Genomic DNA, 24,537 nt, shown 5'->3' on the forward strand with positions numbered 1-24,537 from the left:
AGCATAGTGTAACTTCCTTTGTATACATTACACAGACTCAATTCTTGGATATACTGTAGATATATAAGCTCTACTATTATTACAGTATTAAGAGTTTAGAGTATCATAAATCTTAGTCAGAGGAAACTGTTGTATTTTTTATTATCAAATAGTACACAAATACACAAGTAATTGATACATTTAACATTGTATTTGTGTTATGAATGAGTTCCAACTAAATTTACATTAATTTTAAAGGAATAATGAAGAAATTTGGTTAAGAATTGAGTAAGATACAGAGGAAAGTGTGTGCTCACTGTATGAGACAGTGAGCTCAAGGTGTGGCAGGTGGGGAGGGCACAGTTGCCATATAGGGCACTCAGCATACTTATTTTATTTTATTTTATTTTGACTTAGAATTTTTTTTACTATTTAAGTCTAGTATTAAGTACAGTTAGGGAGAAAAGCTCAAAAGGTACCTAATTAGAGGGACTACAAGGGTCTTGTACACCCTCTAATTAGGCCCCTTACAGTATGTCCCTCAGGTGTGTCTTGTGGCTTGACGCATCTCTAACTGCCTAATAAATCGACGAAAATCACTTACTAATCTGTCTACCTTTTCAGGAAAGACAAACACTTTTTCTACATAGCTGTACATTAAGAGGTATGCAACCTAAGTAATGATGGTCAATCCTTACTGCAAGTCTGATCCTCAACTCTTGAGGGACTTGCACTGCTTGCAGCATCAGTCTTCTTCATGCTACAGCCCCCACACAAGTCCCCTATGCAAGTGAATTGAGGAGGGCTAATAGTCTTTTGGAAATAACTTGGTCATTTTTTATTTTTTTGAAAATCTGTTACATCATTCTGTAGAAAAGCATAATTCTAACAATTCTATAGTGCTACTTTGTGAATTTTGGCTCTGTGGTTGAACAAGTTTCCTTGTCATAGTTTGTGTCTGATTTAGGCAGTTCAGGGTAGATCACATGCATTATACAGCTAGTTGAGTTTATGTTTTGTCTACCTTAAGTGAGTGTAGGAACAAGGAATTGAGGTTGTATTTATACTACACAGTAACAGGCCTGTTTTGAAGCAAATAGCTCTGCAACTGGGCATGGCTCCTTCTAGCTTTGTTACCAATTCTTGAGAAGGACACTAGACACACAATAGGTGTCTTCAATTCATTGGCAGGGGGAGTTGCAGGACAACACAAAGATTTTGGGGTGGCTTGGCAAAGTGACACATACCTTAATAGTTACCAAAAGTAGCAGAAATCTGTGCAAGTCTGTACAAGTGACAAAACCCACTTGTTGGACTTGCAAAGCTACAGAGTTTGAAAAGAAATATATTATTTGTTAGCTTGAACCAACATAAATCCTTGAGAAGCATGATATATACAAAGAAGCACAGTCATGTGATCACATAGAAAGTATGTAATGAGCATACATTGAGTATGAATTGAGTGAAATTCTTGTATCTTATACTCTCCATTCTCCTTAATACATGGCTGGGTCATCTTATTACAGTCGAAAATATGCTATAAGTATGGGGGCTCTATCCATCTTCTGCATATTGTACAATGAGACTGAATTTGACTTGCTGCTTGGCCTTCTTCTTGCACACAAAGCTTATTGACTACTCCTTCACACTTGTCCTTCCATTTGTGGTCCATACAATGCATCCCACTCTGAAGATTTCCTTAATAATCTGTTATTTGGTACCTCAGAATATATATTTAAGGCATTCTTTAGGTGTGTATGAAGGTTATGAATCATATGCATGCTACCACATTCTAATCCACAACTCTTCTAGGGTTGATTGTACATCATTCAAGACTCTCTACAATCTAATAAAGGATGATGAAGTATTTATGAAGACTAGTAAACAAGCTTAATGGCCTCACTAGGAGCAACTCACTGTATTTCTCCTACAGTATAGTGGTACAACAGGCATCAAGGCTACTGAGCAGGCTTCAGTAGCAGAGAGCACAGTACCTCTGTACTGTCACTGTGTTTGTACTGCATTTTGCCAGCTGAGGTCTTGTTTTCTTGCCTGGCCTGCTGGTGAACATTGTTTGGAGTTGAAGAGACATTTCCAGGCAGAAGGCTTTCCTGGGTGTATTGGTATGGTGGACAGTTCTCTCATCCCACTTTCTACAAAACCTAGGAAAGATGGCAACTTGTATTTCAGTAGGAAAAGATTCTATTCAGTAAGTAAATAGTCTTTTTGTCTTTTTGCATTTCTCTCACAAAACCCCTCTCAGATTGTTCTTCAAGCAATCTGTGATGACAGGAAGTGCTTCACAGAATTTGACTTGGGTTGGCCTGGAAATGTTCAGGATACTACTGTCTTCAAAGAGTCCAGGGTATGGAAGTCTTTAGGGGAGCATTTCAATGCTGATGAGTACATTTTAGCTGATAAAGGTGTGTAGATTCATTATAATCTCCTAGAACACTATAGGGTTCATCATACTACTAGTTCTACTACTAATATTTCTGTCTCTTTAGGTTATCCTCTCACTGTGTACACAATCTGTCTGTTCACTGATTATGAGCTTACAAACAACCCTCAAGAGGCTTACTGTCAGCAAGATTTCAACTTCAAGCTCTTACATTACTGTATTGTCATTGAGCATGCATTTAGAATGCTTAAAGGTTGTTTCACATCCCTCTGGAGCTTTCCTGGACATAAACTCAATATAATTTACATGACAATTGAGGCTTTGATGGTCATTCATAATATACTAATCGACTTAAACAACAACCCTGCTACAATTGCAAACTACAATGGTCACAACAATGCAGGCCTCTTTCCTGCAGTTGAGGCTGAACCAGACAAAATGGCAGCAGAACAGGTAAGAAATATTAATCAAATGGTTAGTACTGATCTCTATTGCACAGGTTTACAACATAGAAAGAACCTACTTGCACATATGAACAGCAGAAATAATTAGGTATCATAAGTAACAATAGGCTTAATGAATCGATTTCACTGTATTACAATACTCTCACACTTATTCACAAGGACATGCCTGAACAATTAGAATCATTACAAGGCCTTGTAGACACGTTATTGTTACAAGAGTTCAAGAGCACTGATATTGAGGAGTCAATTGCACTATATCCCACCACTCTGACACTTTGCCCAGAGGGCCATGATTATTGACTAGCAATCTAAATAAGTTGGTAAGTGCTCTGATAGAACGATTTCACCAAACCAGCCAAATTGAGGATATTGAAGAGGCAATTATGTTGCATTGTACTTCTCTACTAATCTGTCTGGACGAGTATTTGTATGACAATTGTGAGGAAAGCATCAAATTACTAGAATATGCTATACTGCTTCTACTGCTTTCCACTCTGGCAAAGCTCTCAGATTCTCTGACTTATCTTACAGAGTTCATCCTGAAAGTTGGCAGCCATTTCTTTCTCCACAGGGTCTTCTGAATCTCACAACACACAGTACCTATCAAGTTTGAGGTTTTGCAGGTCTTCTAAGTTGTGTAGCATCTGTATCTCTGTGGCTCAATCTTCAGACCACATTCTTTTACACTAGTATTCTTTGTCTTTCTTGTCCTTTTGCTTCTGGTATACAAAACGCTTGGTTTCCAGCTTGGCCATCTTTTCCTAACATTCCTGTGCAAGATGCAAGGCCTCACTGACAACTTCAGTGAATTTGGTGGCAGGATCTGTTTTCTTGCATTTCTTCTTGTCCTCCTCAACATCTGCTTCAATATCCTCAAAGCTACATCCTGAACTGAATTCTATGGGCCTCTCAATATCAGGACAGCCTTCTGCACTTCAAAATAGAGAAACTTATGTATTAACTCAGGAATTAAACAAGCCTAAGAGCATGCAAGACTTACACACAATCAATGATAGCAAATATTGGTCCTTCAGCAAATTTGGCACAGATTGCAACAGAGGTGCACATTCCTGGTATGTCACTGTCCCCATCTCCTCCTCCAGTATGGTTTAACCATCCTGTTCAGTAGTTCCAGTCCAGGTAAGTTATACAGTCTTGTACAATGAGTGTTATACTTACTTTTTGTGTCCTTATATGTCCTGAACATGGAATGCCACTTTGTAGTGACTTGCTCAGTTGTATATTCCTTCAAGATTGTCTGGGAAGCCTGGAGACAAAGTTGTAGAAGTCTAGCACATAAAAAGCAACACAGAGAGGTGAGTATTCACCTCTTGGCAAATCCTACTAACAGATGTCTACACTTTTGACCATTGCTCTAGTGTACAAATGAATTCAGCAAGCTTCTTCTCATTCTCCTCATCCTATGAAGCCTTTCCCTTCGTCTCTTTCACATTGAATACCTTGGCATCATCTTTCATCTTTTCAGTTAAGTTGCTAATTTCTATATCTGAAGCACTAGAAGCATGCACATTCTTTCCAGATTGTGACCCTTGAAAACAGTGAGCATGCTCTTTCAAAAATATGCTGAAAAGGAAGCCTGACACATAAAAAGTAATGCAGAGAGAAATGGTACATACCTTTTCCTGTCTTTTTCAGTGCAGCTTTCTCCTTCACCTTTCCTTTAGATTTTGACTTCTCTAGTGCTGGAGAGGGGCTTTGAGTGGACTGTAGAGCCAGAGATGAAAGGTGAGCTGAATTCTGCTCCTGGAACGATTGGGGCTGCTGAACTGGAGTCCAGTTTAATGCTACAAGGCCTGTAGCATTCTCTGGAAACTCTGTATTGAGTGTAGGAGAATTTGGGCTTGGACTAGGTGTGCTGGAAGTCAAGAACGTTGGGTGAAGCTGAATATGCAAAGGAGTCAGCTGGTTGTATGCATGCATTTGCATGCCTTGTAAATTTGTTACTGGTGTCTGTGGTTGAGTTGAATGCTGGGGATTATCCTGAAGGTTATTTGGCCCCATCTTAGACGTCTGAGGAGGAGGGAGGGCACAATTCTCATTTTTTTTGTGTAACTTCACCTCATGTCTCACTCTGCATATTTAAATTACCTTTTTAAGATTAGAAGATGTACCTAATTACATTACAAATATGATTAACTAATTGATTGTAGATCCTTGCAAGTCACCTCCTCAATTTTGAGGGACTTGCACTACTTGCACCATCTCATTCTGGGTTGCTGAAACTGCTTCTGCAAGTCTCCCTGCCAATGAATTGAAGACGCCTAATGCTATTTTTTGCAATGGACGTGTTTTTGGATCCTGCTTTGAGGCAATTGATAATTTGATATGTTTTGCTTTGTTTGTTTTTGGAGACAGTGATTAGACGGCGGTGCTGTTTTGTACCTTGCAATGACTTGCTTTTTTGTGTAGGTTTTTTCATTATTTTGTTGAAAAAATCCGTGCAATGTGCTCTACTCAACGAACGTGTGCACGTACCACCGTATAACCTATAAGTAACTGCATAGATTCTCTGCGATTGGAATGATGGAGATGCGCTATATTTTTAAGAGTCACAGTCACATGTCACGGATCTTGGGGCAGTCAGCAGTGCTTGGTTCGACACTGCGACATCATCAGCTCTCTCCTCATCGTCCACGACGTCGACGGCGGCTCTCGGTCGCTGTCTGTCGTCGCTCACCCCCATCACACCCTCAGCAACTCACGACCAGCACCGTGCAGCACTTACATCAATAACCACCGACGTCCTTAAGAAAGTGTGCACGCAGCTTCCCACGCGATGCCTGTCCTAGCAGAACGTCCGCCGTCGTCCCATGCATCCCCCACCCCACGCCAGCCATCACTTAACGGCGCCCGCCCGCGCCCGCTCTCCATGCCCATGTCCCCACAGCAGTACATCTCCGCAGGCGCTGGTGGCGGAGGCGGTGGCGACGCGCTCGAGCCTATCGGCGCACCAAGCACTCCCGGGCCTGCGGGAAGCACACAGACACCGAACTCGGCGAACACCAGCATGAATAACAGCAATAACAGAACACAGAAACCGCGCAGCTCGAACCGTGTGCTTGGAGATTATACGCTTGGTAAGACTGTTGGTGCGGGAAGTATGGGTAAGGTCAAGCTTGCGTATCATAATATCACTGGCGAGAAGGTATGCTGTTTTTTTCTTGCTCTTGTTATTCTGGTTACTTAAAACTTTTATTCCGCGTCTATAATAGCTTGCAATCAAGATTATCCCGCGAGCAACTGCAGCAAACGCGAATGCGAACGGGCAACCTCAGACACCCGAGGCTGCAGCGAAACAGGCGACGAAAGATGCGTCGAAAGAGATCCGGACGATCAGAGAGGCGGCGCTCTGCATGCTCCTCCATCACCCATACATCTGCGGCATGCGCGAGCTCATCACACACACAAACCACTACTACATGGTCTCGGAATACGTCAACGGCGGGCAGATGCTCGATTATATCATCAGCCATGGGCGGCTGCGCGAACGCGTCGCGCGAAAATTCTCTCGCCAAATTGGCAGTGCGCTCGACTACTGTCATCGGAATAACGTCGTCCATCGCGATTTGAAAATCGAGAACATCCTCATCTCGCAGACGGGGAACATCAAGATTATTGACTTTGGACTGTCGAATTTGTATAATCCGTCAGCGCATTTGTCCACCTTCTGTGGTTCCCTGTACTTCGCGGCCCCGGAACTTTTGAATGCAAAGGTGTATACCGGGCCCGAGGTGGATGTGTGGAGCTTCGGTGTCGTGCTTTACGTGCTTGTCTGTGGGAAGGTGCCCTTCGACGACCAAAGCATGCCCGCCCTTCACGCGAAAATCAAACGCGGTCTCGTGGAATATCCGGACTGGCTGAGTTCAGGTGCGGGCTATTTTTACGAGGTTTCTAGGATACGAGTTTGTTGGACTGACGTGTTTCATCAATCCGCTGGGTTTTCAGAGTGTAAGCATTTGCTGACGCGAATGCTTGTTGTAAACCCGGCTGCGCGCGCACCGCTGTCGGAGGTGCTTGCTCACATGTGGATGGTCCGCGGCTGCCACGGTCCGCCAGACCCACACATGCTCCATCGAGAGCCCCTGCGGGCGGACGACCTCGACAGGCTGATCATCAAGGGCATGTCTGGCTTCGAGTTTGGCTCGGAGGACGACATCGAGCGGAAACTTGTCGAGATACTGGAGAGTGATGCGTATACACGTGCTGTGCAGCACTGGGAGCGAAAACGGCAGCAGGGACGGAACGGACATGGTGGTGTCTCGAATGCGTCGCTTGCATCTTATGATTCAGGTCAATCTAACGACGCTGCTGCTCCAGTGACTCCGTCAAAACAAAAAAGCCGTCGGTTTTCTGGATTTGACTTTTATCGACGCAAGTTTTTCTCACCGAGTTCGTCGCCGCCTGATACGCCGATGCATCATCGGTCTCCGCCTACGTCGACGTCGCATCTTTCGCATGCTTCGTTGACGGATCTGCAACGCGAGCCGCCGGACCCGACGGGTGGTTATCATCCGCTTATCTCGATGTATTTCCTTGCACGGGAGAAGATGGAACGTGAACGTGTGTATGGCCCGGGACATTTCGCAAGTTCGCAGATGTCGTTGCTCGGGCGGGAGGACACTAGCTCTGCACCACCGAGTGCGATGAAGCACTTGCCTGGTATCACCTCCCCCGCTAAAGTGAACGGAAAACAGGTACAACTACAACCACAACCGCCTGCTGCTGATGCGAAAGCGGATTATAACATGGCGCTTCCACGTCTGCCTGCTCCGCCTAATACACATTATTCGGGTATGTCATATGACGTACCGCAAGCTGTCCCTTCACCCACTTCACCTGCTTTTAACCCTCAACCACGTGCGAGAAACGTAGGTGGGGGTGTCGGTGGGGGGTTGACTGTGCCGAAATCCAGTACTGGTCCAGGCGGCGCTGAAGGAGAGGAACCCCCTGCAACTGCACAAGCTGGAGCTGTAAGTGCACCTTCGACACCTGCGAAAACGTCGTTATTGCCTCGTGCGCCGCCTGCGTCTACGCATAGGAGGAGTCATAGTTTGAGTCAGAGGCCGACGACGGGGGCGGGAGGGATGCTTAGGCATTGGGGTGGGGTGCTTGCTGGGCACCATGACCGTGAGCAACCTGCTACTGCGGGACCAGAGGTGGGGACGTTTGCGGAGAGGATGAATGTGGACCGCGAGAAGATGGGGGATGAGGGAGAAGGTCAGCAGCAACGACCATTACCGTCGGAGCAAGATGCAGAGCTCGGTGTAGGCCCTGCGCAGCCGCCTTCTTCGAGTACACCTGGAGCGACACTTGTGAGGAAGTTTGGAACGTTACTTGGTGGTGTGCGAGGTGATGATTCGAGACGGAGTAAGCGAACGAGTATCTTTGGTGGGGGTGGGCATTCGCCGAGGCCTTCGAGGGATGTGAGGGATGAGGCGCAGGAGACACTCGATTTACCTCTCGAAAAACGAGTCGAAGACTCGAACGAAAAGGAGAAGGAGAAGGAGAACGCGGCTAGTACTGTCAGACACAGCGCGAGTCAACCCGTAGGTTCCGCACACCGACGTGCAGCAACAATACTGGACCCTGCGGGTCGGGCGGCGAGGCATGAGAGGAGGAGTAGTACGGGTGCTGCGCTCTTCGCTTCTGGGACTATAGGAAGGCATAGGAGGCCTAGTACGAGTGCAGGTGCGGGTGCGGGTGGGACACCCGTGAAAGGTGATCGAATATTCGAACATACAGAAGAAGAAGAGGAGGAGCGGGAGGGCGAAGGTGAAGGAGATGAGGGCAGACGAAGGGAAGGGTTGTTGAAGAGCGATGGAGATGATGAGGTGGAGCAGGAGAGAGGGGGGGATAAGGAGTTTAAGCCTGTGTTTTTGAAGGGACTTTTCAGGTTTGTTGTTGCAGAAGTATTATAACTGATTTTCAAATCGATTGACCTAATTTTTTACTTAGCGTATCGACGACCTCGTCCAAACCGCCCTCCCTTATCAAAGCAGATATCCGACGTGTGTTGGATAGGATGCAAGTACAGTATAGGGAGACGAAGGGAGGGTTTGTGTGTATACATGCTCCTTCTATTGATTTGTCCTCCGTGCAGAGTGGGGGAGGACTTGGGGCTTCGGGGTCGAGGAGGTCTCATCAATTCGGGTTGACTTCTCAGAATGACGGACGGGATGGACGGGATGGTGCTGGAGGAGGGGAGAGGGTACGGAGATCGTTAACGAAGAAGGCGTCGAAGTTGAGTTTTGGGTTGAAAGGCAAAGACAAAGACAAAGACAAAGATGCACCGAATAACGTTAACATCGTCGTACCACCTCCTCAACCGCCTCAATCACAGCAAGTATCTCCGCAACAACAACTGGATCCAAATCCGAAGGGCGCTGCGGATAATGCGACTGTGAACTCGGCGACGTCGGAGAGGAGTGAGAAGAGTGGGAGTGAGAGTTCGTATAATGGTTCGTCGAATACGCATACGATTAAGGGGGACGCTATGACGACGACGACGACGAACGGTGCTGGTCCTGCTCTTGACGCAAATTCGATTAACGATACCACTCCTACGAATCCGAGCCCGAACCCGAACGAGAGTCCATCAAAACAAAAACACCTCCCTCCTATCCCTCGTGATTTCGCTCAACAGCCTTCTCCTTCACCTCAATCTCCGTCTCCCTCATACCAACCCCCTTCTCAACTACCGCAAACTCAAACTCAAACTCAGGAGAGAGAAAGGGAAAGGGAGAGAGAAAGGGAGAGAGCAATGTCCCCCGCCCCACCACCCTCCGCGTTCCCTTCTGGTGGTTCGTTTTACCGATACCCGACTGGAGAGGTTGATCAGGATGTGTTTGATGCGATGGGTGCGAGTCGGTTGAGTGTTAGGTTTGAGATTAATATCGTTAAGGTGAGTTGTCGGTTTTCCGGTCCCCCCCCCTCCACTCTTTCCGATTTTTCCATTCGCCGAATTTCCATTTTGAATTGAAGTCAATTGCGATTGCGATTGGAATTGGAATAATTGGAATTGGACGTTTTGCTAACGATGATGGTGTTTCTAGGTGCCTTGGTTACCCTTACACGGAATCCAATTCCGACGCGTTGGTGGGGACGGATGGCAATACCAGATGTTAGCGCGTCGGGTGCTTACTGAGTTGAAGCTGTAGTTGCCTCTTTTTGTTGCAAATGACGTCTTGTTACGCCCTCTCCTTCATACACGCATGAAATTGTCAAGCGCACGCCGTCGATGGTCGATGTCCTCGGTACGACCCCCTCGCATTTGTAACTACACGCACGTAAATATCAACCAGCCGACGAACAAGCAAACGCAAATTATCGCACTCGAACCACTCTGCACGTCACGATTCTTCTCTCTCTCAACGATTTAGGTTGACTTATACACTTCTGCCTCATCCGTCAACTATCTATCTTCCGCATTCCACCTTCCATCTTCCGCACTTCGTCTAACGTCTACCATCCCATCATTATTCTCCACATCCCATCCTCTCACCCTCTCACCCTCTCATCCTCTCATCCACCATCCTCTCATCCTCGAAGCAAATTTCTACACGTCCATCCATCCACACATTTACATTATGTTATCTTTTCACGTGGCTTATCGTCGCTTAATGAGTTTTTGGTATTCAGTTTCTTCTTGTACTCCTGTCTCTCTCCCGTCTCTCCTCTCGTTTTTCGTTTTTCGTTTTTCGTTTTTCGTTTTTTAGCTTTGGTTTTCTCTTTTTCTTTTTTACCTTTCCAGTTTGGTCTTTCCTTTCGTTTTCCTTCCTTTCTCAAGCTCCCACTCTCACACTCTCGGCTTTACAAATCTCCAATCCTTCGAATTTTTTTTTCGGCTTTTCGACTTCGGTTTCTCACGCTCTCTTTCGTTCTCCAATACAATGAAGTATTTCGTGGTTTACGTGCATTTTTTACTTGAGTTATCAATTGCCAATTGCCAATTGCCAATTACCGATTACCGATTACCAATTACCAATTACTAGGTACCAGTTTATCAGATATCAGTTACTCAGTTACCAGATACTGAGGGTTTACTTCAATACTTTGTTTACTGTGTGTTCCTTAATATCAGCTCAATTCAGATCAATCAATACTGTCAGACCTATCCAGTATCCAGTATATAGTATACTGTTGAGGGGTTGTACAGATACAGATACAGATACAGATACAGACAAAGTTTGTTCTTTTCCTAAGTTAAATACTTAGCTCAATTTGTGTTTGTTTCTGTTTTTTTTTGTCACTCTTTTGTGTTTGGTTTTTTTGTTCTATTAATAGTGTTACCAAGATGACTTCATCCTTTCCCTTTTCCCTTGTTACTTCATCCCTTCCAATATGTTTTGTTTGTCTAGCACTCAACACACATTGTTATATTAATATATATATATCTTTCCTAACCTCTCACTATTCACTATCTACTATCTACTATCTACTATCTACTATCCACTATCCACTATCTACTCTTTCCTTTTTATCAAGTTCTCCAAGTTTTTAAGTCTTACTGTCTCACTAATTACAAAATAGAGATAAAGGAATGAGTATAAAAAAACAAAATTTCAATATGATTATTATGTATACATTAATACATTAATAGGATCTCTCTTTTTTTTCACATGTCTAGATAATTGTAACTTATAGGACTGAGGTTTTTTGTTTTAGTTTAATAATTGGATTGTAATTGTAATTGTATAAGGATAAATTATAGAATTTTGTTTTTTGTATACTAGAAATATACTAGAGTAGTGTAAGGAATTACTATGTACAGTAGACTATGTATAGAACCTCTACACTAAAAGGGTGTAATGTTAAGCTAGGCTTAACACCTGAACTACACTATATATACTAATAAATGTTTGTATTCTAACAGGTAGAGTGTAAAAAGACAGGTCAGAATTTGGTAAGCAATTGTAAGCCTACTATATAGCTTACTACAGTTCTGAGGGTTCTAAGGGTTCTGTTCTAGAACTCTCTTGTATAGTCTTGAGCTATACATACAGTTTGTAGTTCTAAGCTCTAAGCTACTCATTCTTAGTTCTGATTCTAAGTCATACATATAGTTTCCTTTTTTACTTGTATTACACTTCCCTTTAGTCTGAGCTACCTTCCTTTTCTTCTCTAGTATATAAAGCTTATGTCTACACTTTTGTTACACTAGTTCTTGTTTACTGACTATTTTAACAAGTATAGTAGGAGTGCCCTCCAACTCTCTCTTATTAAGACATTAAGCAAATGTCTGCCTTATATACTACAAAGTAAAGTCTGAGAGTCTGAGACATTCTAAGTACAGTAACACTACATAAGGCAATTAAGGGTTTCTTAATCTAGAGTGTAATCTAATACTCCCCTTCAAGTATTAATTAAGAACTAAGACTGTATGCCTAATAGTTTGATTAGATGCTTAATCTGTAGGACATGGAGAGCTTTTGTAAGAATGTCTGCTAATTGATTCTGTAATTAGACATAGTATACATTAATGTAATTGTTTTGAATGTAACATTGTACAAAGTCTTTTTGTAAATCAAGGTGTTTAGTACAAGTATTGTATGTTATTTTGTCAGACTTTATAGTCTTTATTACACCTTGGTTATTACAATAAATTGTAATGGGTGCTGATTCAGTCTGTAGTACCTCTTCAGCAAATTGTTTGAGTCAAATGGCTTCTTGAGTAGCATATGCCAGTACTTACAACTCAGCTTTGTAAACAGATAATAGTACTAGGTTTTACTGTTTGCTTGACCAAGATATGGTCAATTTAGCTAATTGAAAGATGTAGCTGTTTATTACTTTATGTCCTTCTATTATTTGTCTGTCTGTATCACAATAGTCTCATAGTTTGAAGGTGTTTGTACTTCCAAGTTGAAGCCAGTAATTTGTTGTATATTTCAAATACACAAAGCAATGTTTTACTACTTTGTAGTAATACATTTGGGGCTTTTGTAAGTAGTACACTAATTGTCCAGTAATATAAGATATGTCTGGCTGTGTACAATCTGTAACATATCTTAACAATCCTACCATATTCTAGGAGTAATAGGTGTTTGTAGTGCCTTTTTGTTTTTGAAGTGGTAACACTTGATTATACTTTCAATATAATACTTTTACTGTAAGCTAATTGTTTGTTAAAGTCTATCTCAGCTTATTTCAATACTAAGTAACCAATGTATTTTGTTACCATTAGTAAATGTAATGTATTGTTTTAATGCATATTTAAATACTGTTATTATAGTAATAGTTTTGCTAATAATTGTAATATTGTCAACATACATAAATGTTATAAGAATCATTTTATTATTTTGTTTCTTATAAAATACAGTGTGATCATAATTAGCTTGTTCTAATCCAATCTTAAGCAGTAGTTTGGTAATCTTCTTGTACCATTGTCTACCTGCTTGTTTCAATCTGTATAATGCTTTATGTAAATGTAATGCTTGTCCAGGTTTAATATCTGTAAGTAGCTTGCCTAGTAGCAGTTTCATATAAATGAGCTTGTCCTCATTTAGTTCTCTGTAAAGATATGCAGATTTTACATCTATCTGATGTATCTTGTAGTTCTTAGATACTGTCTAAGATAACAATAATTGTACTGTTAATAGTTTTGTTACTAGGGCAAATAAGTTGTCAGAATAGAAGTCTATTCCATTCTTTTGAGTGTATCCTTACACTACAAATTGTACTTTGTATTTGTCTATTTGACTGTTAGCCAGTCTTTTGATCTTATAGACAAATTTTGTTCCATTTATGTTTGTATTCATAGGAGGGATAGTATATACCTATACATTTCATTGTTAAAGTGACTGTATTTCATCCTTCATAGCTTTAATCTACTGTTCTTTGTCTATGTGTGTTATAGTATTGTAATACATTAATGGATTGCTATAGATTTTGCTAAGGAATTTGTTAAATTCTGTTAGATACATAACTAGGTTTATATTATCTTTGTAATTTAAACCTATAATTTGTTTAACTAGTCTTTACTCTTGTGTAGAGTGTTGTATGACAGGTTCTTTGTTGTTATTATTGTTATTAGGAAGAGTCTTATTATTGTTTAATGTATTATTGTTATGATTATTCTCCTCTTCAATCCTAAACATTGGTTTGTCTATGAATTGTATGTTGTGTTTGACAGTAACTTTATTATCATGGTACACTAAGTGACCTTTACTGTCAGTATTATAACCTAACTATTGTGTGTATTAGCCCTGCTCAATTCTTGTATCTGACAAATATTTACCTTGGTAGAAGGAATGTTAGGGAGGGTAGATCTAGGGTCTACTTCCATTTTGAGTAGGATCTCTGTGTGTGCCTTAGAAACAGTAGACACACCTTGAGGAGGTGTATTTCATGTATTTTACATGTTGGAGAATGAAACTAAGAGAACAGCTAGTCTAGCAGTCTTACATACAAGTGTGTAGCAAAAGTGTTTGTCATTCCTCAAAAGGTAAGTGTATTTGTAAGTGATTTGCATTGACTTATAAGACTGTCAGAGACACATTAAACCTTTGTCTTACATTTCTAGCATACATGAACACATTATACACACAAAAGACATGAAAAATACAAGCCATTTTGTGAAAATAATGTAAAATTCTGTATTTTTTGTACTTCACAATGTATAGATCAAAGCTTTGTCCTACATCTAATTTCTATGTATGGTATGCAAATCACTTACAAATACATCTACCTTTTAAGGAATGACAAAGACTTTTGCTACATACCTGTAGATCTAAGACATAAGTGTAGGTATAGATAATTGTTAGAATAATTGAGACACACACAAAAACATGCCCTACTACCACCATCTAGCCAAGTTACAGTATATTCTGAAAATATTTGGTCTACTTGTCCTGTTAGATGCTGAAACTGATAAAGAGGCTTGGGAAGGCCTTATTTTCATTTTAATTGTATATCAACTTCAACCATAAAGTGGGCCAAGAGGCCTATATACAGTTGTCAAATCTGATAATTACATGTATAAACTGTTACACTATTATTCTACTAGGTGGTTTAAGTCTCATCTCAGGTATGTAGTTAACATATAAAATATTGGTCTGTAGGCTCTATGTTGACAGTGAGACACAAGAAAATAGAGTAGAAATGATGGATCTGTGCTACTTAAGGTGCTCATTTCTTAGCTGTATTTCTCTCCCTGTATTTACTGGTTTCTACTCTCTTCCAACTCTCAGTAACATGCTAGGGAACAAAATACAGAGCATTAAAAACAAGAATTGAGCACAGCTATTAGCCTCTAGGTTGTAGTTTATACATTTGTTTGTTTTGTATAATACAATATGTACTGAATTCTTGTATATTATCTATTTGATAATGTTTGTTATACTGTTTGTAATATAGTGTTGTAAAATTAATAGCAACTCTTAGTGTTCTGTTATAAATAAACGTTTAATATTGTACTGTATATACCCAGAATTTTATAAGTAACTTTGCTAATAACAGACATGTATGTACACTGTTAAAGATAGTCTTATACATATGTTCTACAACTCTGTTTTGTTGTAGTGTATTATGTACTGTTAATCTGTGTATTGTTCCTTGACTTTCAATATATGTAGTAAAGTCTTTACTTAGGAACACTGTATTGTTATCACTTTGAAGAGTTTTAACTCTTATACTGTATTGTGTAAAGAGTCTCATTGTGTGCTTTACATATTCAGTAAAAGTATCACTTTTATACTGTATAGGTAGTATAGTTACTTATTGTGTAGCATTGTCTATAATGGTAAAAAGATATTTGTACTTACTGTAAGCTTGTACTAGAGTGGGTCCCTAAATATTAATGTAGAGATAATCTCTGTAACATTGTGCAAGAGGTGTAGTTCATATTTTTGGTATTTCATTACATTGTATGTTTGCTTTAATACAATCTGTACACTGTACATTTTTATTGTCTGTTATCCTTTGACTTATAATCTTAGGATACTCTTGTATAAGTTTGTACAAGTAATTGAAATTAACATAACCCATTCATTAATGTAAATCAACAATAGTAATTGTGTTAATAGATTGTTTATTATGATGAGAAACTATCATATACAAGTTATTTTGTACATGTATTTCACCAATCTTTGTATGAGTAGGGGAATGTATAAAAATACATTCATTATTTGTTTTTGTTAAAACATATCCTACTTTGTATAATAGCACTTTACTAACAAGTGTGAAGTTCAGATTAGGATGATAGTATATGTTTTGTAGTGAAATCATATTCACCTTAGTATGCTCATTGTCTTTGTCTTGTAGTTTTATGTTAAATGTCATTACTCTACTTTTACTAAGTGTAAATGACAATTTATTCACAATTGTAACATTTATTAGAGTCAAGTTCTGGAGATTTGTAAGACAGAACAGGTATAGAGTAGTGTGTACATTTGTGCCAGAGTTTAATATATCAACACAATGTATTAGTTCAGTATCATTATAATGTATTATATTGATACATACATTTGGATTGTACTTGAAGTCCTTAATGACTTCTTTTGTTTTGTCAAATGAGTTCATAAAGTTGTATGATACTATCCTCTTGTACTTTGAATACAGAGAATACATCAGATTCAGCAGATAGAGTAGATTCAACAGGTAAGCTGTTAGAGTTTGATACTAAGGCTTCTACAAATACAGATTCTAGCATTAGTGTTTTATTAACATTTTTAATGAGTACTGTTTTGTTAATGTCTCTAATAAATACTGCTACAGTAAGTGTAGGTTGAGACAAATGTAGTAGTAGTAGTAGAAGTAGTAACTGTTTACTTATACTTTTTCTTTTGAGCTTCTGTTGTTTTGCTTGTTAAGGGATTTTGGTAGCCTTTTAACATATTAGAACAGTACTACAGAAGTGCTGGACACTGTTGTGAACAAGTTCTGAGTTTGTAGCAACACACAAAAGCTGACAGGACAAAAGTATCTTTGTTACAGTCAGAAATACAAACTGATACAACAAAGGCAAAGAATACTAACTATATATACTAAGGAAATGGTCTATACTCAAAGGGGAAAGTAAAAGGGGAACAAAAGAGGGGAACATGATACATACCTAAAGGGGAAGACAAAAGAGGATAGTATGTATCTAAGTAGTGCTGCAGGTCAGAAGCAAAAATCGTACCACTACTTTATCAGCACCTACAGACCTGAACTATTGCCAGAGCACTTGTGACCTGTAGATGACCAAATTATTTGGGCGCATATATTCAAGTATATCTGCACCGGATACTGGTCCACTAGGACGTCCCGGCTGAGAAGCCACCGGCTCCATAATACGAAGGTCTGTTTCTGCCTCCACTGTACTCAGGTGCGTCAGGAAGTCGCCCATAATCACTGCCACCAGGAGGTGTGTGACGCGTGTCCCTATAGTCAGAATACTGACTGGTCACTGTAAGAGTTCAGGTCAAATAAGTAAACATGTGCGATACAAACACACGAGGTAAGGCTCACATACAGCATTCCCCATGTGGTAAACTGAGTCGAGTTGGGTGATGACCAGAAAGATGGCTGCAAACTCGTCATACTTAAGTCGGGGCGCTCGTTCATTAATATTGCCTGTAATAGGCGTGGTCAAACCTCGCGATTCAGTGCGCGATTCACCTGCACGATTCACTTTCATGCAAAGTGAATCGCGGACCCCGGAACCCCAGCGATTCGGGGTGAATCGCGCTGAAAGGTGAATCGCGCTTTGACGCGATTCGCCTTGCGATTCACCCCCGCGATTCACCTCTACTCATATCTATTTCCAAATATGTACATGTATTACAAAAATAAAACTAAGCTTCTTTTCACCTCTAAATTCCAAAAAACAATAAGATGATTTGCCTCTTCCTTGTGAGCACTACAGCATACATACTGTCCTCTGTTCTGCAAAAAATCCTTGTGTTCTCTGCTACCAAGCTCTGTCATCTTCTTGCACATCACTGCACACATATCAAGTCCTTCTTGACATGGCCAAATGTATATGCACAAAAAAAAACTATTTCTTTAATTTTATATTATGTAATTTTAAGATCAAGGGTCGGTATATTGAGGTGAATCGCACATGTACAAGTGTGCTGGTCAAACCTGCACGCGCGATTCACCTTGCGATTCACCCTCTAGAATCGCAAGGTGAATCGCACAGAGAATCGCGAGGTTTGACCACGCCTAATATGAGATTTGCTATCCAGTCCTTGACAAGCTGGTACATGAGTTCTTGTCCAAGAAAAGACGACATGTCATGGAATCCCAAACGTTGTTCCCTTGCATCCTGTGTCAGTTGAAGGAAATTGTGTAACGGAGAGCAAAGTATGCGACGATGGCAGGTCAAGCACCCGCGTTGAACCATTTAAAATAACCAATTTATTCCTATTCCCTATTTTGGTATGTCATTCTCAGCGTGCGCCTTTAACGGGTTGGCTGACCCATCCCAGACTGCTCGATCAACACCCACATCTCTGCACGTCCACTCTCCGCATCCCAGACTGTTGGCAATATTCAGCTCGGCATAGATGGAGCCTCTGAAAGGGTATCTCCTAAAAGCTGGTGCTGAGCCAGTTATGCCAAACAATACCGACTCGGATAATAGCTTGGCTTCTTTATACCTCATCGCTTGGAAAGTCAGGGATCCGGAAGGTGTCTTTCACAAATTCCTAATTATTCGTGACGACGATGCCAATCGTGTTCCGCTATCCTTACCCGATTCAGTCACTGTCCTGTCATGGACCATTGAAGATTCTATTCCAGATATTTTGGAAGCCATCTTTAAATGCTCTGCAATTTACATCAGGGACGAGTATGCGGTCATGCTGTCTGCACTCTTCAAGGCTCTCCATGATTCTGGAGGCGATGCGTTTGGATATCATCGAATCGACGTCAGAACACTGCAAGATAAGTTTCCGCCTGTCAACCCATTCAAGGAACTGCAGGTCCAGAAGGTTCTCTCGGACAAGGCATCTTGCATTTTTGTCACCGGAACACCAGGAATTGGTGAGTCGCTTTCAAGGTTGCTTTCTGTGTATGTACATCATTTATCATTTTTGCAGGGAAGAGCTTATTCTTGTACTACATTCTCGCCTTGCGTCTCCTCGCGCAGAAGTCAACTGTCCTGCTTTATAGGAAAGGACGTTGCCTTATTTTCCATGCGTGTGGAATATATTCCATGACGCTTGATCAACTGGATACTGTGGTTTATCGCTTGCCAATGGAAACTTGGTTTTTGGTCGATAGCAATGAAGACGTCGGTCCCGCACCTCTCTTCCTTTTCAAGAGATGCAGAACAACTCCTCGGCTCATTGTTGTCGCAACGTCACCAAGGTCAGAACGGATGACGTTTAGAGATGACTTAGAATCTCCTCGACTTTGGATGCGTCCTTTCAAAGAGAAGGAGCTCTACGAAGCGTAAGTTGCCAATCCTCGCTATAAGTTTTATAATGGCTACATACTATGAGTTCTACAGGATGGGTACACAGGTCAGACGGCGGAAAGAAATGCAGCTAAGAGCATTTTACGAGGAATTCGGCCCCATGGCGCGTGGAGCATTCCGTTTTGCTGGAAACCCGGATCGGTACTTAAAGGTCATTCAAGAGAAGCTTGGTCCTGCTTCGTCACAAAACCTTCGAAAAGGAATTGCCCAGGTGCCCTATGGTTATTTCGAAGACACTTTATCCCACAAAGTGCTTGTTGCGTACCCTACGGATGACAGTGATCGTACTGAATTCAATATCACGATCCCGACAAGAAAGCTCGCAGATTTAACCATTAGTCGCCTTTTGGAGGAGAACATGCAAGAAGCTAGGGCGATCTGTGCCTTGTTCCTACTAAACCAGAAGACAAGGGCCGTTGCTGGCCATCTGCTGGAGTCATTTGCCTTAAGGGTACTTCCGGACGGTGGTCAATGGGGCATGACAAAGATGGATAGAACTGACGCACCACCAAAAAACTCTCACTGGAAACGCAACCCTGCAGGCGAGGAGCACGTCCTTCGCATCGGACACAAGGATGTATTTTTGCAGATACTTCAGGGTGACCCTGATGCACTGGCCTCGGAAACCTTTGTTCCCGTGGGTTATCGTTATTTTAAAAAAGATAGTCCGCCGCCACAGGAGATCGGATTTTATACACTAGTTGCAGCAAATCAGCCTACCTTCGACGCGGTTGCACGTGTCAACGACGCAGCCAAGCCTTTTGTCATATTCCAAATGACGTGCGCTAAAACCCATAAACTTAGCTCCATTGGCCTGAACTGGCTGGGACAAGGTAAAGTGGACGTCATACTTGTCACAAGCTGGGATGGTGGAGAGGATATAGAGGTGCCCAAGCAGGTAGCAGATAAAGTGGCAGACGTATATCGTTTAGTTTTGTTTACAAGGCCCTGAAAGTCCCTTCGGCTGACAATGCTGTTGCAATTATGACCTGTGCATCAGAAATTCAGATAGTAATTAATTGTACATGAAAAAAATTGGACGAAAATGGTGTCGGGCATGTGAGGTTCATAGCAACACAGAAAGAACAGAGTCAGAATCAGGTGTTGTTTTAACAAGCATAGTAGGAGTGCCCCCAAACTCTCTCTTATTGAGACATCAAGCAAGTGTCTGCCTTATATGCTACATAGTAAAGTCTGATAGTCTGAGACATTCCAAGTGCAGTAACTCTACATAAGGCAATTAGGGATTTCCTAATCCAGAGTGCAATCTAATACTCCCCTTCAAGCATTAATTAAGAACTAGGACTGTATGCCTAATAGTTCAATTAGATGCTTGATCTGCAGGACGTGGAGAGCTTTTGTAAGGATGTCTGCTAATTGGTTCTATGATTGGACATAGCATACATTGATGTAATTGTTTTGAATGTAATATTGCACAAAGTCTTTTTGTAAATCAAGGTGTTTAGTGCAAGCATTGTACATTATTTTGTCAGACTTTACAGTCTTTATTGCACCTTGATTATTGTAATAAATTGTAATGGGTGCTGATTCAGTCTACAGTACTTCTTCAGTGAATCGTTTGAGCCAAATGGCTTCTTGAGTAGCATACACTAGTACTTACAACTCTACTTTGTAAACAGATAGTAGTACCATGTTTTACTGTTTGCTTGACCAGGATATAGTTGATTTAGCTAATTGAAAGACATAGCTGTTTATTGCTTTATGTCCTTCTGTCATTCGTCTGTCTGTATCACAATAGCCTCATAGTTTTAAGGTGTTTGTGTTACAGTTCTCTGCTCTTGTACCTTCAGTTCCAAGGGTTCTGCACCCTTCCATACTGGAACTCAGGACTTCCATCCCTCAGGGGCACTGTCTATAGACTATATGTGTGCTGACTCTTGCCACCACCCTTCCTTACTTCATCATTCCATTCCTTTGACTACCCCTTTATTCTTTGTATCATTCTATGGTCTCTTACCCTTTGTCCATCCCTTCATTCTTTGTACCTTTATCTTTGACATTCCTTTCTTTCATTCTTTGTGGCTTATCATTCTTAGTGGCTCATACTCCCTGAGTACTCTTGTGTAGTTTAGTATATATAGGTGTACAAGATCAGACTGGTCCTGTAGTCTTGATCTTGTCTACTCTAGGTAGTCCTGTACTCTTAGGCTCACTCTATATACTCTACTCTTGTCTCACTCTCTCTCTCTGCCCATTACACAAGTTCCAACTACATTCCAGTGCTTGCATTCTGTATTTCTGTTGTGTAGGATAGTTGTAGCCTGGGTCCCCTTGCTGAGCCTTCAGGTCCCCTCTACACTGTCACTAACATCAGATCAAGACTACCCATTACCACCCTACAACTCTCCTATGTTTTGGGCATCAGTACTTGCCATTGTATCAATCTCTTTCCTTTGTCCTGACCCTTTTACATTTTTAAATTTTAAACTTTCTAAACCCTTTTAAACTTTTGCCACCCTTCTTCTATTCATTACCCCTTTTAGTTTAGTATTGATCCCTTTGTAGTGTAGACATGGACCCTACTATACTGACTGACACCCCTACTGTCCTGCTGGATCAGCAGTTACAAGCAGAACTAGCTTAATACATACAGACCTCTATCCAAGAGGCCTTTACTAACCACATACACCCAGCCCCTTCAGAACCTGTTCTGATTGTTCTAGAAGTTACAACCTGTTCTGGAAAGAAAGTACATGTAGCCTACCCTTCAGACTTCAATGGGCAGCACTTCAAGGACTTCCAGCACCAAGTTGAACTATATGTGGCTACTACTTTGACCAATCTATCCTCAGATCTCAATTGTGTCCTATTTGTCCTCTCCTTCATAAAGGAAGGCAATGTGACCACCTGGGCCTAGAACTGGATTGAAGGTCATTGGATCAGAAGCCTGATCCAACTTCAGAACAATGAGTTGTACTTGGAATTCATGGGGTAGCTCTGTGCTTCCTTCATCAATCCAAATGAGAAGTACAATACACAGAATAAGCTTACATCTCTGTAACAGGGCAAACATTCCACCAATGCCTTCTTTCAGGAGTTCAATATCCTGGCCCAGAAGGCAGGATTCATGCTTGGGTTCAATGATGTCCTTATCAGAATGCTTGAAAAAGCTCTTCACCCAGAACTGGTCAATAAGATTCTTAGAATAATGCTAGAACTAGTCACCTACACCAAGTGGAAGACACATGCCATCTCCTTCAACCAAGCCACAGCTCAGATGTATCAAGTCCATACAGAATGCTTACACATGTGTCTGACTCTGACAGTTCTGAGCCCTCAGATTGATCTGCCTGTAATTCACAATCAATCTGTTCTAATAGACATTAGAGAAGCCTGAAAGTAAGGAGTATGCTTTGCCTACAGAAAGTCAGGGCACCAAATTAAGGACTGCCTACAGAAGCAACAGCACATCTGTCAGGTTATTAGAGTAATGACGAGTGACAAGCAGGATTTGTAGTAAGAAGCCTTTTCCACAAATCCAGAAGTCACCTCAGAACTCCTGGACCCTGACTATACACTCTAGGATTTTGTAGAGGCCCAACAGTGAATGTAGTGCTGAAGGGCTATAACTCAGATTTTTTAATGACCACTTTTGATTCAATGGACACTGTAGGATTAGAAGTAAATAAAGTAAGAAAAGTAGAAAAAGTAGAAAAAGTAGAAAAATAAATTAATAAAGTTATTTATTAGAAAGAAAAAAGTCGAAAACAAAAGTAGATAGTTCTCCTATTTTTTCTGATTCTTTTGATTCTTCTCTTCACACTTCATCTGAGTCTAAATCTGTACAATCTGACCTGCCACTTCTACATTCCAAGATCTTAGAATGTTCAGAACATTACCCAGCCCTGTTCACTATTCAGTAGTTTGTCCATAGTATCAAGTAGGGATAGTCTCAGCTGAGTTCACAGCTGAGGACATGAGTCTATCCTTGTTGAAAGAGAGAGGTTAATAAGGAAATGTTAGTACATATACTTACCCTCTTGGACAACAAGGCTGTACAAGCTGTACATTCCCTTCAGAACAAGTAGTAGTTCATCCAAGAATGTTCCAGACACTAGCTCTAGGTCCCTGTCCTCTTAGCTCCCTTCTTAGGATCCCCTCAGATCCAAACAATGGCTCTGGTGGACAGTAGATGTACTGGTTCATACATTAATGAGGCCTTTGTGTAGGAACACTACCTCCCTACTCAATGTGTTCCACTTCTGATCCTAGTATACAATACAGACAGAACTATGAACCAGAATGGTCAGATCACTGAGTTTGTCCAACTATGGATGACCATTCAGAATCATGAGGAAAGCATTGAGTTTGGAGTCACCAACCTCAGAAAGACAGACATCTTCATCAGATTCAAATGGCTCAAGGCTCACAACCCTACCATTGACTGGTTAGAGCAGACACTTGTGTTCAATCAGTGTCCCAAGTCTTACAACTACTTTACACTACTGTTCTAAGTGGATACAGACACTTCTAATGTTACCAACAGTTCCAATAAAGGTGACTGGTTGTTCTTCTTCAACTAGGATAGATATGTGGATACATATTCTAGTCAAGGTGGAATAGAGCCAATCTGAAGGATGTCTGAGACAGAACCAGTCTGGAACCCTCTCAGAACAACTCTACTCTAGAACACACATAGACTCAGCCTGCTGGATTTTGTCCAAGAGTTCCCTAAAGTCTTCAGTAAAGAGGAATTTGACTAGCTTCCTGAATGCTGTCTCTAGGACCATACAATTGAATTGACTGAGGGTTTCCAACCCAAGGATTGTAAGGTCTACCTACTCAACAGAGATGAGTAGGAGGTGCTTGACAAGTTCCTTTGGGAAAATCTTCAGAACAGCCAGATCTGACCCTCAAAGTCCTCTATAGCCTCCCCTTTCTTCTTTGTCAAAAAGAAAGATGGGAAGCTCCACCCAGTCCAGGATTATTGTTGTCTTAATGAGGGTACTGTCAAAAACAAGTACCTGCTCCCTCTGATTCAGGAGCTCATTGATAAGACACATACATCTAGGGTTTTCACTAAGTTGGATGTTTGATAGGGGTACAATAATATTTGGATCCAAGACAGAGATGAGTAGAAGGCTGTGTTCTGAACCAATTGTAGATTGTACAAACCAACTGTAATGTTCTTTAGACTAACCAACTCACCTGCAATGTTCCAGTCATTTATGAATCACATCCTTGTAGATCTGATTGACTTAGGGCACATTAGTATGTATCTGGACAACATTCTGATCTTCACCCAG

At 41.2% G+C, this 24,537-nt stretch overlaps 4 protein-coding genes across 4 annotated transcripts; 2 read left to right on the top strand and 2 right to left on the bottom strand.

Annotated features, from left to right (window-relative positions):
* Positions 1 to 4,265: 4,265 nt before the first annotated feature.
* Positions 4,266 to 4,866, bottom strand: FOMMEDRAFT_160477 (uncharacterized protein; the record flags this gene model as incomplete). Its single annotated transcript, XM_007270187.1, has 2 exons — positions 4,266 to 4,393; positions 4,482 to 4,866. 2 exons carry the CDS (start codon positions 4,864 to 4,866, stop codon positions 4,266 to 4,268), a joined length of 513 nt encoding a protein of 170 aa, XP_007270249.1.
* Positions 4,867 to 5,872: 1,006 nt separating this feature from the next.
* FOMMEDRAFT_112973 (Pkinase-domain-containing protein) lies at positions 5,873 to 10,385 on the top strand (the record flags this gene model as incomplete). The annotated part of the gene is made up of 5 exons (XM_007270188.1): positions 5,873 to 6,010; positions 6,078 to 6,732; positions 6,811 to 8,758; positions 8,821 to 9,766; positions 9,918 to 10,385. The coding sequence occupies 5 exons, from the start codon at positions 5,873 to 5,875 to the stop codon at positions 10,020 to 10,022; spliced, it is 3,792 nt and encodes a 1,263-aa protein (XP_007270250.1). The 3' UTR covers positions 10,023 to 10,385.
* Positions 10,386 to 17,099: 6,714 nt separating this feature from the next.
* FOMMEDRAFT_160479 (uncharacterized protein) lies at positions 17,100 to 17,600 on the bottom strand (the record flags this gene model as incomplete). The annotated part of the gene is made up of 3 exons (XM_007270189.1): positions 17,100 to 17,251; positions 17,314 to 17,532; positions 17,591 to 17,600. The coding sequence occupies 3 exons, from the start codon at positions 17,598 to 17,600 to the stop codon at positions 17,100 to 17,102; spliced, it is 381 nt and encodes a 126-aa protein (XP_007270251.1).
* A 756-nt stretch (positions 17,601 to 18,356) lies between these two features.
* FOMMEDRAFT_160480 (uncharacterized protein) lies at positions 18,357 to 20,222 on the top strand (the record flags this gene model as incomplete). The annotated part of the gene is made up of 3 exons (XM_007270190.1): positions 18,357 to 18,834; positions 18,891 to 19,245; positions 19,304 to 20,222. 3 exons carry the CDS (start codon positions 18,357 to 18,359, stop codon positions 20,220 to 20,222), a joined length of 1,752 nt encoding a protein of 583 aa, XP_007270252.1.
* Positions 20,223 to 24,537: the final 4,315 nt, after the last annotated feature.

Source organism: Fomitiporia mediterranea (assembly GCF_000271605.1).
Source record: "Fomitiporia mediterranea MF3/22 unplaced genomic scaffold FOMMEscaffold_12, whole genome shotgun sequence".
In the NCBI taxonomy this organism is placed as follows: Eukaryota; Fungi; Basidiomycota; class Agaricomycetes; order Hymenochaetales; family Hymenochaetaceae; genus Fomitiporia; species Fomitiporia mediterranea.